The sequence below is a fragment of the Diabrotica virgifera genome, chromosome 1, assembly GCF_917563875.1.
Source record: "Diabrotica virgifera virgifera chromosome 1, PGI_DIABVI_V3a".
NCBI classification, from domain to species: Eukaryota; Metazoa; Arthropoda; class Insecta; order Coleoptera; family Chrysomelidae; genus Diabrotica; species Diabrotica virgifera.
The window spans coordinates 207,012,134-207,030,340 of NC_065443.1; the positions used below are offsets into that span (position 1 = coordinate 207,012,134).

Genomic DNA, 18,207 nt, shown 5'->3' on the forward strand with positions numbered 1-18,207 from the left:
GTCAAAAAACATTATAGAGAGTTAGAAAAAGCAGAGGGAGTCAGAAATAATTAAAGGGAGTCATAAAAATTTGGAGAAAGTCAGAAAAAATTAAGTGGAGTAACTATGAATAAATTGCCAACTAAAGATGACAATTGATTGTGTCCATGTCGCATTGCGACCGGCAAAATTACTAGTCAACGTAGAATTGCTTAGAGCTCAGTCGTATGCTATATCTATTCTCATTAGGGTTGGCTTAGATTGCTGCTTAATGAAGACTGATGTGGAAGTGTTAAAATAGGAAATGCTGAAAGAGAGTTAGACCAAGTACTGAAACAATGGAAATAGTAACTTGAACAAAAATTTCATTACCATTCAGCTTCAAAAGTCTACTGCCGAAAATATGCCTCTTTCTCGAGTTTCCAATCCCGTCAATTATGCATAGCACTCATCCAGTTTTTATTTCGCTTTCTCACCGTGTAGGACCGCCTTCGTCAGTCCACCGTGTAGGTGACCAAGTTCTTTGTAAACTTTAAATGCAATCCCATTTAAAGCATACAAAGAACTTGACCTGACATCATATTCATAAAATTTGGACGTTTACGCTGGATGGGCTATATTGGAAGAATATATGAGAGTGAACTACCAAAGAAAATTATAAGGAAAATAGCAGTAAGAAGGTTACAAGGAAAACACCAACTTTACGATAAAAGAAAAATGGAACACGATTTGAAAACTTTCAAGATAACCTACTCATTGTAAAAAAAGTACAGCATGACCAAATTTACTTTTTATTCGAGATTTGGATGGTGTTGACTTGTTGACGTTCGGTTTTTCCAAATTTTTTGAATTGTATTTTGGTAGCGTGTCGCTAAGTAAAATACCTGCACGGTACCAAAATAAAATTCCAAAACTGTGGAAAAACCAAACGTCAACAACAGAGCGCATCCAAATCTCAAATACAAAGTGAATTTGGTCGTGCTGTAATGATTAGATCAGAATGGTGGAAAATAATAGAACAAGCCAAGACCGAAAGAGTATACCTAGTGCTCGTCAACAAATATTCTTAATCTCTCTCTCTCTCTCTCTCTCTCTCTCTCTCTCTCTCTCTCTCTCTCTCTCTCTCTCTCCCTCTCTCTCTCTCTCTCTTATCGTTTCCTTATGACTGAGGATCGTGATTTCTTCCAATATTCCTAACAATTCTTTTCCATTGGTCTCTATCTTCAGCTGCTCTAAGAGCTTCGCAGAATGAGTTTCCAGCTGAATTCTTAATTTGGTCGGACCATCTAGTTGGTGATCGTCCTCTTGATCTTTTCCCCGGAAGGTTTCCAGAAACAATTAATCTCTCCAAACTATCGTCACATCTGCGAACCACGTGACTGAAGAATTGCAGAATTCGTTGCAGACATATTGTGGACAGCCTTTTTTGAATCACAATTAATGATTATTAAATATTTTTAATAATGTAACATAAAATAAAACTCGATTAACTAACACCAGAATCTCCAAAAGAACTATAGGTCGTCTCAACTTGATTTTACAGTATAAGGAACATAGGCAATGCAGTCCTTATGAGAGTTTTTATCACGGTGATGCCGATTTTATCAAAAATAATTTGTAATCGAACATTAGACAGATTAAACTAAAATTGTTTTAGAAAGGCAATCTAAAATTTTAGGATTCATATGCGTAAAAACTGTAGTATATCAAATATACTTAAACGCATATGTATCCTAAAATTTAAGATTGCCCTTCTAGCCCAGTAAATGAACGGGAAATTCGGCGATACCGTGTAATTTTCAGGGGCAACTCCGAATTGCATGAAAATTTGGATTTAGGTTCTACTTACCCTCCACTTCAAAGTTAAAATTGTGCCGTTGGTTGCTTTTACTTGCGGGGTGACAGTCACCCATTCTCGGGGGTGAAAAAACATACGTTCAAGATAAGACGGTAAATGGATAAATTGACTGATTTTAAGCAACTTTTGTTCTATAGACTTTTTTACGTAAGTCAATACTTTTCGAGTTATTTGCCATTGAAAATGTTGATTTTTCGACAAAAAAAACTACGTTTTCAGACGGTTTTTCGCAAATAACTCAAAAAGTAAATATTTTATCGAAAAAAATATTCTTAGCAAAAGTGTAGCTTATAAAAATCCCAAAAAAATGGTGCATCAGTAAAGTCTATCAATCAAATAAAAACAAAGTTGTAGCTCATGAAAAATACGCTCTTATTCATCTAATTCCAAATCGAATATTTCAAGGTGAAATCACCGAAAAATTAAGCACTTTTCGGGAAAAACCCATTTAAACTTTTTTAAAGTGTTTATAAAAAGATTTGTATTAATTGTTAACAAAAGTTTTAGCATTAAAAATAAGCGAGTTACGCTCAAAATAAAGTTGGCCCTCTTTTTTTTGTAAAAAATCATGAAAATATCGCCGTGTTTAGCTCCCCAAATGAAATTAATCGCTACCGCTTTACAAACAATTTACTTACCTATCTATTTTTTATATGATCTGTCAGTCTCACCGGTTTAAAGTGTTTATTTTTGAAAGGGTAATAACTGAGAAAGCTTGAATGGGTCACTAATCACGAGTGTCTGCAAATTTTGAACAGCCATATCTTAACCAATTTTTGTCTTACAGAGAAACAAAATGAAACTAGCATATTTATAATAGCAAAACCTACATTTTTTTACTCTTAAAGATTTTTCTTACCACTAATACTTTTTAAGCTATTTAAAAAAAAATGAAATTTTTCAAAAATTTTTAGAATTTTTTTTTTAATATAAAATCAAATGTTTACAAAAATAAGCACTTCAAACCAATCAAACTTACAGATCATATAAACAATACACATACAGTTAAAATAGATGGTAAAGCCAAACGATTAATTTCATTTAGGGTGCTAAGTAGAGGGAGGTTTTCACGATTTCTTTTACCAAAAAAAGGGGCCAAATTTTTTTTTTCAGTGTAACTCGCTTATTTTTGATGCTGTAAACTTTTGTAAAAAACAAATAATAAGCTTTTTTTCGATACTTTAAAAATGTTAATAAGGTTTTCCCGAAAAACGCTTCTTTCTTCGGTGATTTCACGTTGAATTATTCGATTTGAAATTAGACGAATAAGAACGTATTTTTCATGAGCTACAACTTTGCTTCTGCTCAATTTGTAGACTTTACTGGTACACCATTTTTTTCGTTTTTTTATAGGCTACACTTTTGATAAAAATATTTATTTCGATAAAATATCTACTTTTTGAGTTATTTGGGAAAAACAGTCTGAAAACGTAGTTTTTTTTGTCGAAAAATCAACATTTTAAATCGCGAATAACTCGAAAAGTATTGACTTACATAAAAAACTTTATAGAACAAAAGGTGCTTAAAAAAAGTCAATTTATCCATTTCCTGCCTTATTTTAAACACGCGTTTTTCATCCCCGAGAAGGGGTAAATGTCACCCCCAAGTAAAAGCAACCAACGGCACAAATTCAACTTTGAAGTGGAGGGTAAGTAGAACCTAAATCCAAATTTTCATGCAATTCGGAGTTGCCCCTGGAAATTACACTCCAAAACGGTCATTTATTGGGCTATTCCAAAATAGTTGTAATTTAATTTCGCTAATGTTCGATTACAAATTATTTTTGATAAAATCGGCATCACCGAGCTAAAAACTCTCATAAGGACTGCATTGCCTATGTTCCTTATACTGTAAAGTCAAGGTGGGAAGGACTATAGTAATATAGATTAGTTAAATTATCTTAAAATATAATTTTTCTGAAAAAGCTGTTAAATTCCGAGGAAAAATTGCAAGCGGAATAACAAAATGTGTGTGAAATAAAAATAGCTTTTCGTTCTATATTATAGTACATACTAATTTTAAAAATGACAGGACAGATATCACAGAAATAAATATAAGAGCCAATAATCTCAGAAAAGAACCATGAAAGGACCTATTTTGAAAACACGATTAAGTCCGTGAAGCAACGAATTTACTTTTGTAGTAAAATCAAAATATTTGACATAGGTACATGTTTTTAGTTTTATATGTAGTATAACAAGAGCAACAAATATGTTCGATACATACTGACATAAAGTATAATAATAGACTAATTGATTATTTCTAAAACAAATTTCAACACAGGAACAACAAGGCTCCAAATTCTAAATTTTCAGTTCCAAATGCATAGCCCAGTTACATAATCCGTGTGTCTAAAGTCTGAAAAGAAACATTTAGGTACATATTATGTGTCGAATCTAGTTATATAATCTTGGTCTTGGCAGTGAAAGAGTGAATGTTGAAAAGAATGACCAACGGTAACGAGAACATACTATTCATTACCAGTGTAGGCTCACCAGCTTTTTATACAGTGAAACAGATCAAATCATATAAAACTACGGTAAATAAATAGAAGTACATAAATAAATAAAATAATAAATAACTGCAAAATAAAAGATAGTTGAAACCACTTAGTTTCTCTTCGAAAAGGAATATCTAGTCAGATATAAAGACCAATACATTAAGATGGGTAGAGCATGTGATACGCAGTAACGGCAATCGCCTTATAAATAATGTGTTTTGAGAAAGGCCAGATGGGAGAAGGACGACGGCCTAGAAAAAACCTTTTTTCCTTCAATCTTACCCTGGATGATCAGTTGCGCGAGGCTGTACTTTTCGTTTCTCATTTAACTAATAAAATTCAACCCTTCAATACTATTATGAGCTTCGTCCCTCAGTCAAAAAATAAAAGTGTAGCTTTAATCAAGGATTTATGAAGTGGTAGTGAAGACTGGCGGAACCAGAAGAATGGACTAGTGCAGGGTAGATTGCAATCACCGATGCTGATTAACGCTTACACTAATGATCAACCAATCATTAAAACTGCCGAGCACTTCCTGTATGCTGACGTCACTGCTTTGGTCATACAGAACAGAACTTTCGAAGGGGTCTCAAGAAAGCACATCGAGACTAATATATAATAATAATATCGTATGGCATTTTTGCCGGGGAAATCCTTTCGGATAGTTCCAGCGCCAATTACATCTTTAACCCTGTTTCAAGTAACTAGTGTCGATGTACACTAGCCCAGGGAGACCGACGGCTTAACGTACTCTCCGAGGCACGGTGAGACGGCTCGTGTCATTATTGGAAATGAAAATGGTTTGTCTTTGGCAGGGATCGAACCCACGTCTACTGGCGTATGAGGCCAGCGTTTATGCCGTTACCCACGGCCGCTCACAGCGGCCTCATCGAGACTAATAATTTATTATGACAGAAACTCGCTACAGCCTTACCCCACAAAAGCCCAATTTTGCTCTTTCCAGCTAAGATCGAGATCGAAGTAAAGCTAGGCTGAACACTAACTTATAAAGCACACTACCAAAAGACCGCTCTGGAGGTAGCAACCTGGTTCGCAAACTCCACTGCTCTAAATGTTCTTTCTAACTAGAACCACTAGAACCAAGGCTCACAGCTTCTCCACGAGCGCGTATGTATGCTCTGTTTTGGGGTGGATCGGCAAAAGCTAAGAGAGTATACGTATTCCTAAACGAAGCATGCTGAATAGCAACAGGGTGTCTGAAAGAAACTGAAAGAAACTCCACTAAAGAAACTGCATATATCGGTGTGCATCATTCGATCTACCAGGCTTGCGAAGACAAACCATGGAGTAAACCGAGCGCTTTAGACCGTTATTTTACGATAGAAAAAGTTCGGTGCGGAAGAGCACTTCATGATTACCTATCAGATTATCCAAAAAAGATATTATCAGTGGCATACTCATGGAATATCCAGCCTGGTGTTCTCCGAAACCAAACACACTGACTGGTTTGAGTTGCGAATAGAGGAAAAGGGCAATACTGAACCAAATAAAATCAGACGTGTTTGCTCGATCAACAGATCAAGACGGAGCCAGCTTGATGAAAATGACACCATATTTACGTGCCGCCAACACCCAGACATGGTCCACCTGCTCCAGTGCAACCAATGTCCGTTCCTGTGTACTAACATTGAATAAAATTGGGGTTGGATCTGGACTGTATATCAGGGTAGTTCTCTTTTTTGTGTTTTCAGTGGTTGAAATAATTTTATACTGATTTAAATGTATTAATAAAAAATGTATTTGGAAAATGCAATTTACAAAACCAGTATAGAAAACAAAATTAATCTACATAAAAAAACGTTAAGTAGCTATGTCAACAATTCCAATTCTTCTTCCATATCTTCTTCTTTCAAATTAAGGTGGGCTAAAGGAAAACTGTACAAACTTCAACGCAATAAACTGCGTCAGATACTCGGTCCTCCTCCTCCTATGTGCTTTCTCTATTTTATGTCTGGCGAACCACCTTATAATGTTTTTTCATATTCGCGACCCATCCCTCACCTCTATCGGTTTTAATTCCGATACATTTTCGCGAATAAAACTGTCCAAAGAATAGAAAATGTCTTGGTCAGTTGTAGTGCGGTTTGATGTGTGGCAAAATAACATTTCTTCAACTGATCCATTGAAACTAAACCTAACTAAGCATAACAAATTAACTTTGTCAGCATTATCTGTACTTTCGTCTAATTGTAAAGAATAAAAGTAATTTTCTTTAATAGCAGATATTAAACTCTTTTTTACGTTAACAGACATTTTCTTGATTCGACGTTTCACTGTAGTTTTGGATAGGTATATTTTACATATTTGTTGATCTGCTTTTTCGTCAAACAGAAGTGACGAATTATTTCTTCCTCGAGCAAAATGAGACTCTCGCCTAATGTGTGCGGAGCGCTATTTTTTGCTATTAGCAAAGACAGCAACTGGTCAGAGGCCATGGTAAGTTTACTTATTACCTTGTCCCGACGCCACATTCTTTGAAAAAACATCAAAGGTTTATTTAAGGTGGTGAAATGTGATTGAAATGAAGTTTTAAAGGCTTCATACTTTCGAAAGGCTGAAGGTTTAGTCCAGGTTTCGAAACAAATGTGTAGGTACATTGGGGTATAGGTTCTTCTTCCGTACCTATGAACGTGAAACCATATTGAAGGTATTCAGGACAATATTTTCGTAACATTTTTTCCCTTTCTTAACATTTGAAATTACTGGGGGCACTTTAGCGTCATTGCTAAAAGATGGACCAATAAGAATACCCTGATCAGTAGATTGCAGTTTTCTCTTTAACACAAGACCCACTTTTCAGCCAGTTTTAAATCGTTAAATAGTATAAAAAGTAGTGAAAACTTCACTACTTTTAAACGAAAACACCGCTAGAAAGAGTATCAAGCCACTGTCGTTTGATATTACTCGGGCAAATACCAGAGCCGGACTGAGAACAAGAACCGAGTGTTTGGGTCCGAGTAAGACAGCGAGTGGGAGAATTACCACTATATTCTCTACGTCACTTTTATTGTTATATACGTAATAGAATTTAATTTTGAAAACTCATTTAAAACGATACACATAAAGGTACGATTCCGACATCGACTGCAGGCGGCAGGCGTCAGACGGAAACTGCAGGAAGCAGTTAGGCCCGGCGCAAATTGACACAACCTACGCCGGCGGGGCGGGTGACCCGTGCATTTATTTTTCTAGCGTTCCGCAAATTAAACACAACCCAACTCAACCGTTGGCTATCGACGTAGCGAATAGAGACCGGCAAAATCAGTGCGGATATGAAACGGTTACTTTTGATACCGGTTCTCAGTGGTACTGAGTACAAATACTGATTACAAAATACTGATGTATCTGATCCTTGTACTGAATTGAGTAGGCAACTTAAAATCGGCATTTCCGTACTTGTAACTAGTAACGTTTAAAAAATATCTTACACGTCGCTAGTAGACGTAGCGGTATGACTTTCGAAAACATCGAATTTGATCATAAGCGGGTGCATAAAAAGATATCTTACACTCACTATTTTATTTCTGCACATAATACCTACATATTTAAAATAATATCTCCCCTACTGCTCGGTCATAACTCATATTCCTCAATTTACTGCTCGGATCACAATCATTTATAATTACTGCAGGATCGCAATCATCTACAATTACTGCAGGTCATAATAATTCATAATCCCTCCGCTACTGATCGGTCATAAAAAATAACACTATCTGCATATTTCGTTTTTAATTTTTAAGCATGAAAAATGTAATATGTAATAAACAAAAATGTAATAGGCCGACAAGTTGAATTTGAGGGTAATAAGATATTTTTATCGATCACGGTTTTAAGTAACATGAATAATTTTTCACCCTATTTTTCTAATTATGTGTTTTTGTAAAGGCATAACTTTGATTATTAATTTCGTATCGCCGCTTATTTAATCTACGAAAAGTTATCAGAATTTAATGTCAAAGACAACGCAGTTTTCACTCGGGGTGTTGACTATGCTAATATTTTTATTTATCATAATAAATTGTACTTAGGTAAATCCCTATTCATTTCAGATAAGCCCATCTCGCAAAAAAACAAGTAAAAATAAACATCCTGCGGTGAGTCACGCGTCCCACGGCTCAAGAAAACTGAACGCCGATGACAAACGTTCCCAAGCGAGACCTGCGAACGAATGCACTGATAGTAGGATGCGCAAAACTGTCTACGCAGTTAGCCGGTGCAGGTTGTGTCTCCCTTAGGTTCAATTTGCGCCGGGCCTTAGAGTTGTCACCGTGACGACGTCATGACTTTGCACTATTAATTTGTATATTTATTAGCACTATTAATTTCTATATTTATTAGCAACTGATGTTCTGCCAGACAGTAGTTGTTGCTAAAAATTATACAAATTAATAGTGCAAAGTAATGACGTCGTCATGGTGACAACTCTAACTGCCGCCTGCAGTTGCCTTCTGCCGCCTGCAGTCGATGTCGGAATCGTACCCTTAGATAAAGTTTGTTTGGCAGTAAATGGTTGACTTCAATTAGTACTGACTATAAACATCCTGGGTTAACCGATAATAGTATAAAAGGCCCGGTTTCAGGTAAAATTTAAATATGTTTCCTGGTAAAACTTGTCAATCTTCATTTCTTAATGTTGATTTAATTTATTTTAAAACTCATTTGAAAACATTAATTTCGGGTATATAAGGCATAGCAATATATTTTACATCCGTTTTTTTGTTTTTGTCGTCGTAATTATTGTAAATTTTGTGGATCCTTTGCTTTATTATAGATATACCGTCTATCTACCTCGTTTGCTTATCGCTCCGGACCGATATTAACAATGGGTCAAGTCAAATAAATTTAATAATATTTATGACCGCACTAATTGAAGTCAACCATTTACTGCTAAACAAACTTTATTTATTTCTATTTTATTATAAAGCTCTGTAAATTAATTTCTTCTGTCCCTGGATCAGTTAATAAGATACATTTTGCATAACAATAAGTTAGGTGTGTGGGTTGCTTACGAAAACTGTATCTATCGCTTCTAAAATTATTGCAGTTCATATTAAGTAAACGGTTTTGGTTTTTTAGAGTAGAAAGTAGTAATATTTTCCTAATTACTATATTAAGATTGGTGTACATTAATTCCAATTATGTAGTAACTGATGTAAAGAACGGGATGTTTCATGTTATGCTTATTTAAATAATGAAAATGGTTTCTATCTAGTAAGATAAAAGATCCATATCTTAAATATTTTTGGCGCAATATACATCTCCATATACAATGAGGCTATAGAATCATTTCTATGTAATTAAATATATATGTTGAATGTGCTGATATATACAAATGTGAGCCCATATCAATTAAGGTAAGAAAAATAAAAATTGGAAAGAAATCCTTTGTAAAAGGTATAAAATTTTTTTATTAAAATCCCTTAAAAGGGCTACATCACAACAAAACTTTTTCGATTTTTATAAAAAATCATCATCAGTGTTCGATAAACTGGATGCTAGCTGAGCCACAAAAGAAAAATATCTGGGTAAAAACCCTTTACATATAATATAGATGCCTTAAAAGTGCATACTTCAATAAAAAGCCCTGTGATGGTCACATGGCAACCAGGATAATGCGCTAAGGTAATGTATACAGATTTCCCAACACGTGGGATCCAAATTGAGTTGATTACATTTCAATGACTTAATGGCAACTGAGCCATGGCCCCCATGGCTCCCTCCCTGGATCCGCGCTTGTGTTAACATGTATAAATAACATGTATAAATGGTATTAACATGTAAATGTATTAACATGTATAAAATATATGTATATGGTTTTAGGTCTTTTTATGTCAATAATACAGTAGTGTAACTATTAGGTACTTATTTATTAAAAACCAAATTGCATTATATAATGTGGATGCATACTGGAATTAATATGAAATGTATACAATATATAGATGTGTAAATATTGTCTATTAAAATACATATAAAAGAGTTACTTATTTTGTCTTAAAAAATAATAGGTAATTTGTACTTGTTTTTTTTTGTTGCTTAAACTACTAATCAGTTGTTGCTCTAAATTATAAAAATTAGAAAAATTTCCATTGGATTGACAGTCCAGAAAACTTCTTACATACGAGCGGTTAGGATAGCCGATTAGCTGTTTCTAAAAATTTTTTATAACAGGCAAATGAGTGGCAATTTGTAAAGAAATTTGCAGACAGATGAAATTATTTTATGACCTGTGTCAGCAAAAGATTGAATTCGTACTAATAACAAAGTAATAAAGTGTATTACTTGACAAACCCTAAAAATATATTAAACAGCATTATAGTCCTTCGACACCTTTGTCGACAATCCATAATACCAGACATAATTTAAATTTTTAGGAAATTGTAGGTAAAAATGTATTCGTTGACATGAAGAATATTTTATAAAGCGGTACGATTTTACTAAATCGTATTATAATAAACGGATAAATTTATTAAAGAGTAAATGGAAACGTTTCGGGACCTCGAATTTTTATTCCATAAACCGGGATATTCCTATAAGCGGTACTCTAATAAGCGGGTTCGACTGTATATTAAAAAGTAAACTGTATTAAATAAATATTACTTACTTGACCAGCAACGCTGTAACAAATCAGAAGAATGATCTTTAATGGTAACCTCGCCTTGTAGGCTCTGTGTGTGAAGTATCTGTGGGCACCACCTGTTACTCCGAATCCTGAAATTCCTCCTATAACCGTAGCTAAAACAATATTTTTATTTCAAATGGTTCTCAAACTGTTTTATTATGACATGTCTAAGTTAAATAATATATGTTTATAATATGGTGAATAGAGCAAAGAGAGCCGTAGGTTGCCTGAGTGAAACAATATGGAGAAATAAAAATGTCGGAAAATAAATGAGAGACAGAATTTACAAAACACCCAAAAGACCAACAATAAAATACTCGGCAGAAACACGACCTGATACAGAGAGGACAACCCTTGAAATGACAACTAAGGTAGTGATGTTGATTATAGTTACTTTCGAGTATTCGTTACAAATCGTTATGTCTATTAAGCTAGAAAGACCATTTCATAAGGGAGCCATGAGACACACCCCATATTTTTTTGCTATTTTATTGCTAATTTATTACGCAAATTAAAAATTTATTGCTTCATCCCCTTCAGAGAAACAGGTGGCCATTCCAGCTTAATATTAAGCTAGAAAGGCCAACATTCATATATCCGGAACAAAAGTAGATAGAGAGTTGCTTCCGGTGGCCTATTTTATTGCTAATTAATTGCTAATTTATTACGCAAAACAAAAATTTATTGCTTCATCCCCTTCAGAGAAACAGGTGGCCATTCCAGCTTAATATTAAGCTAGAAAGGCCAACATTCATATATCCGGAACGAAAGCAGATAGAGAGTTGCTTCCGGTGGCCTATTTTATTGCTAATTAATTGCTAATTTATTACGCAAAACAAAAATTTATTGCTTCATCCCCTTCAGAGAAACAGGTGGCCATTCCAGCTTAATATTAAGCTAGAAAGGCCAACATTCATATATCCGGAACTAAAGTAGATAGAGAGTTGCTTCCGGTGGCCTATTTTATTGCTAATTAATTGCTGAAAGATTGAGTTTACAAGAATTTACCAACTCACCCCCTTCAACCCCTACCGATATCATCATTCCCCGGAATCCACAAAACGTGAAAATAACCAGTTTAAAGAGCTAAAACCAAGTACGTATTTTTTGCTTATTCATTGCTACAGGTCTAAGCCAAAAATGAATGTTTTGCTTCCTCCCCTAACGAGCCACAATGGCTACTGCGGTTTAATACTTAAGGCTACAATACTCAACACTCCTATTTCAGGAAAGAAAGCAGATAGACGGTCGCTTCTGGCGGAATATTTAATTTTTAATTAATTTCTAAAAGATGGGGTATACCAGAATTTACAAACTCACCCCCTCCAACCCCTACCGTTTTCATCGTTCCACGGATTTCACAAAGAGTGAAAATAATCAGTTTAAAAACTTAAAACCAAGTGGGTATTTTTTGTAATTAATAGCTGCAGGTCTACGCCAAAAACCAATTTGTTGCTTCATCCCCTAACGAGAAACAATGGCTACTGCGGTTTAATCCTTATGCTACAATACAAAACACTCCTATTTCAGGAACGAAAACAGATAGAGGGTCGGTTCCAGCGGCATATTTTATTGCTAATTAATTTCTGAAAGATATGGTATACAACAATTTGCAAACACACCCCCTCCAACCCCCACCGTTGTTCTCATTCCCCGGATTTCACAGAAAGTCAAAATTACTAGTTTAAAAACCTATGACCAAGTGGGTATTTTTTTCCTAAGCAACTGCTGCAGGTCTACACCAAAAACGATTTTATTGCTTCATCCCCTAACGAGCAACAATGGCTACTGCGATTGAATATTTAAACTACAACACTCAATTCTCCTGTTTCAGTAACTAAAACAGATAGAGCGTCGCTTCCGGCGGCCTATTTTATTACTAATTAATTGCTTATTTATTACGCAAATTACAAATTTATAGCTTCAACCCCTTCAGAGAAACAGGTGGCTATTCTAGCTTAATATTAAGCTAGAAGAGCCAACATTCATATTTCTGGAACGAAAGTAGATAGAGAGTAGCTTTCGGCGGTATATTTTATTGCTAATTAATTGCTGAAAGATTGGGTATACCAGAATTTACAAACTCACCCCCTCCAACCCCTACCATTATCATCGCTCAACGGATTTCACAGAAAGTGAAAATTACCAGTTTAAAAACCTAAGACCAAGTGGGTATTTTTTTCCTAAGCAACTGCTGCAAGTCTACGCCAAAATCGATTTTATCGCTTCATCCCCTAACCAGCAAAAATGGCTACTGCGGTTGAATACTTAAGCTACAACACTCAATTCTCCTATTTCAGTAACGAAAGTAGATAGAGGGTCGCTTTCAGCGGCATATTTTATTGCTAATTAATTTCTGAAAGATATGGTATACAACAATTTAAAAACTCACCCCCTCCAACCCCCACCGTTATCATCATTCCCCGGATTTCACAGAAAGTCAAAATTACTAGTTTAAAAACCTATGACCAAGTGGGTATTTTTTTCCTAAGCAACTGCTGCAGGTTTACGAGAAAAAGGAATTGTTTGCTTCATCCCCGTAACGACCAACAATGGCTACTGCGGTTTAATACTTATGCTACAATACCCAACACTAATATTTCAGGAACGAAAGTAGATAAAGAGTCGCTTGCGGCGCTATATTTTATTGCCAATTAATTATTGAAAGGTGGGGTATAGAAGCATTTACAGACACTCCCTCTCCAACCCCTAATGTTATTTTCATCCCCTTAATTTCACAAAATGTGAAAATACCCAGTTTAGAGATTTAAATCAAGTGTGCATTTTTTTGCTAATTAATTGCTGCAGGTCTACGCCAAAAATGAATTTTTTGCTTCATCCCCTTACGAGCAAGAATGGCTACTGCAGTTTTATGATGAACCCACAGTACCCAACACTCATATTTCATTTATAATTTTCTTAAATGCTCATTAAGAATATCTGTACAGTTCAATATTGATTTGTAGAGTTTTTTATACTTTAGAGTCTATGTTAAATTGTCGATATCCATTATCACATATATGTAGCACGTGACCCAATGCTCAGATTTTGTATATCGTTTTTTAATAACTAAATGGTAATATTGGCAGATTCTCTAAAATCTGTACATTTAAAATAAAGTATGCAACGTCCTTAAAAAAACGAATATACTAAGAGAGTTGACCATAATTTTTGCATTTATGCGTGCTAATAATAAGCTGCGAAAGAATTTAAGCATAGGTACCAAACAATTAAAGCAAGTGTTGTTTATTTAATTTTAATTTATTTTATCTTTAATGCACATTAATAATCTGAGCGCTATTTTTTTTTGTTTCTTTAACGAAAAATGATTTTTCTAGTAAATCATCGAAGCCCATCCAAGATGTGTTTCCTCTTCGATAGGTATAGGTTATATAGTGACCACCTCGATTTTCATTAAAATCAGACAAACTGGTTCCTCCTACACCAGTGTATCCGATAGCACCCATTAATACTACCTGATGATCGTCGTCGTGGGGTATGTTTAAATTTTTATTGAGTGTCTTTAATGGTATGGTTTTAATTTCTTCATGTTCATTATAGACTTGAAAAACCGAAACATCCCCTGCAATGAATGTAAATTAGTTAACTTTTGTTTTTTATAAAATACCTGTAGAGAATTTGGAATGAAATTCAGTACAAAAAAAGACAAAGAGGGTGGTCATTAGCAAGCACCTAAACAGAAGTGTGAAGGTCAATGTCGACAAAACATTGACCTTCACACTGTGACAAAATAAAGATCTGGAAGGAGTGAGGAGTAACAAGAATAACGTACCTTGAAAGCAACCTTGATAAAAGTGTGTACCACTCACTGGAAGTAAGAACACATCTGGAAAAGGAACGTACAGTGTTTTATAAAATGCAAAAAGTTCTATGCAACCTCCAGCTGGATCCACTTCTGTTTAGGTGCTTGATAATGACCACCCTTTTTGTCTTTTTTGTACTGAATTTCATTCCAAATTCTCTACAGGTATTTTATAAAAAACAAAAGTTAATTAATTTACATTCATTGCAGGGGATGTTGTGGTTTTTCAAGTCTGTAATGAACATGAAGAAATTAAAACCATACCATTAAAGATACTCCATAAAAATTTAAACATACTTCACGACGACGATCATCAGCTAGTATTAATGGGTGCTATCGGATACACTGGTGTAGGAGGAACCAGTTTGTCTGATTTTAATGAAAATCGAGGTGTTCACTACATAACCTATACCTATCGAAGAGGAAACACATCTTGGATGGGCTTCGATGATTTACTAGAAAAATCATTTTTCGTTAAAGAAACAAAAAAAATAGCGCTCAGATTATTAATGTACATCAAAGATAAAATAAATTAAAATTAAGTAAACAACACTTGCCTTAATTTTTTGGTACCTATGCTTAAATTCTTTCGCAGCTGATTATTAGCACGCATAAATGCAAAAAATATGCCCAACTGTCTTAATATATTCGTTTTTTAAGGACGTTGCATACTTTATTTTAAATGTACAGATTTTAGAGAATCTGATAATATTACCATTTAGTTATTAAAAAACGATATACAAAATCTGAGCATTGGGTCACGTGCTACAAATATGTGATAATGGATATCGACAATATAACATAGACTCTAAAGTATAAAAAACTCTACAAATCAATATTGAACTGTACAGATATTCTTAATGAGCATTTAAGAAAATTATAAATGAAATATGAGTGTTGGGTACTGTGGGTTTATTATAAAAGTGCAGTAGCCATTCTTGCTCGTAAGGGGATGAAGAAAAAAATTCATTTTTGGCGTAGACCTGCAGCAATTAATTAGCAAAAAAATGCACACTTGATTTAAATCTCCAAACTGGGTATTTTCACATTTTGTGAAATTAAGGGGATGAAAATAACAGTAGGGGTTGGAGAGGGAGTGTCTGTAAATACTTCTATACGCCACCTTTCAGTAATTAATTGGCAATAAAATATAGCGCCGCAAGCGACTCTTTACCTACTTTCGTTCCTGAAATATTAGTGTTGGGTATTGTAGTTTAAGTATTAAATCGCAGTAGCCATTGTTGGTCGTTACGGCGATGAAGCAAACAATTCCTTTTTCGCGTAGACCTGTAACAATTAATAAGCAAAAAATGCCCACTTGGTTTTAGGTCTTTATACTGGTTATTTTCACTTTTTGTGGATTCCGAGGAATGATGATAACGGTAGGGGTTGAAGGGGTGAGTTTGTAAATTCTGCATACCCAATCTTTCGTCAATTAATTAGCAAAACAATATGCCGCTGGAAGCTACCCTCTATCTACTTTTGTTCCATAAATATGAATGTTGGCTCTTCTAGCTTAATATTAAGCTAGAATAGCCACCTGTTTCTCCGAAGGGGTTGAAGCATAAATTTGTAATTTGCGTAATAAACAAGCAATTAATTAGCAATAAAATAGGCCGCCGGAAGCGACGCTCTATCTGCTTCCGTTACTGAAACAGGAGAATTGAGTGTTGTAGTTTAAGTATTCAACCGCAGTAGCCATTGTTGCTCGTTAGGAGATGAAGCAATAAAATCGTTTTTGGCGTAGACCTGCAGCAGTTGCTTAGGAAAAAAATACCCACTTGGTCATAGGTTTTTAAACTAGTAATTTTGACTTTCTGTGAAATCCGGGGAATGATGATAACGGTGGGGGTTGGAGGCGGTGAGTTTTTAAATTGTTGTATACCATACCTTTCAGAAATTAATTAGCAATAAAATGTGCCGCTGGAAGCGACCCTCTATCTACTTTCGTTACTGAAATAGGAGAATTGAGTGTTGTAGCTTAAGTATTCAACCGCAGTAGCCATTTTTACTGGTTAGGGGATGAAGCGATAAAATCGAATTTGGCGTAGACCTGCAGCAGTTGCTTAGGAAAAAATACCCACTTGGTCTTAGATTTTTAAACTGGTAATTTTCACTTTCTGTGAAATCCGTAGAGCGATGCGCGATGATAATGGTAGGGGTTGGAGGGGATGAGTTTGTAAATTCTGGTATACCCAATATTTCAGCAATTAATTAGCAGTAAAATATACCGCCAAAAACTACTCTCTATCTACTTTCTTTCCAGAAATATGAATGCTGGCTCTTCTAGCTTAATATTAAGCTAGAATAGCCACCTGTTTCTCTGAAGGGGTTGAAGCTATAAATTTGTAATTTGCGTAATAAATAAGCAAATAATTAGTAATTAAATAGGCCGCCGGAAGCGACGCTCTATCTGTTTTCGTTACTGAAACAGGAGAATTGAGTGTTGTAGTTTAAGTATTCAACCGCAGTAGCCATTGTTGCTCGTTAGGAGATGAAGCAATAAAATCGTTTTTGGTGTAGACCTGCAGCAGTTGCTTAGGAAAAAAATACCCACTTGGTCGTAGGTTTTTAAACTAGTAATTTTGACTTTCTGTGAAATCCGGGGAATGAGAACAACGGTGGGGGTTGGAGGGGGTGTGTTTGCATATTGTTGTATACCATATCTTTCAGAAATTAATTGGCAATAAAATATGCCGCTGGAAACGACCTTCTATCTGTTTTCGTTCCGGAAATAGGAGTGTTGGGTATTGTAGCATAAGGATTAAACCGCAGTAGCCATTGTTTCTCGTTAGGGGATGAAGCAAAAAATTGGTTTTTGGCGTAGACCTGCAGCTGTTAATTAGAAAAAAATACCCACTTGGTTTTAAGTTTTTAAACTGATTATTTTCACTGTTTGTGAAATCCGTGTAACGACGATAACGGTAGGGGTTGGAGGGGGTGAGTTTGTAAATTCTGGTATACCCAATCTTTCAGCAATTAATTAGCAGTAAAATATACCGCCGAAAACTACTCTCTATCTACTTTCTTTCCAGAAATATGAATGCTGGCTCTTCTAGCTTAATATTAAGCTAGACTAGCCACCTGTTTCTCTGAAGGGGTTGAAGCTATAAATTTGTAATTTGCGTAATAAATAAGCAATTAATTAGTAATAAAATAGGCCGCCGGAAGCGACGCTCTATCTGTTTTCGTTACTGAAACAGGAGAATTGAGTGTTGTAGTTTAAGTATTCAACCGCAGTAGCCATTGTTGCTCGTTAGGAGATGAAGCAATAAAATCGTTTTTGGTGTAGACCTGCAGCAGTTGCTTAGGAAAAAATTACCCACTTGGTCGTAGGTTTTTAAACTAGTAATTTTGACTTTCTGTGAAATCCGGGGAATGAGAACAACGGTGGGGGTTGGAGGGGT

At 35.1% G+C, this 18,207-nt stretch overlaps 1 protein-coding gene across 2 annotated transcripts in view; it reads right to left on the reverse strand.

Moving 5' to 3' along the window:
* Positions 1-18,207, reverse strand: part of LOC126881966 (acyl-CoA Delta-9 desaturase-like) — a 188,952-nt gene that overhangs the window by 43,656 nt on the left and 127,089 nt on the right. For both annotated transcript variants that reach the window (XM_050646717.1, XM_050646724.1), the window contains exon 3: positions 10,960-11,090. In XM_050646717.1, coding sequence (XP_050502674.1) covers positions 10,960-11,090 — 131 coding nt within the window. The remainder of the gene's footprint in view (positions 1-10,959; positions 11,091-18,207) is intronic.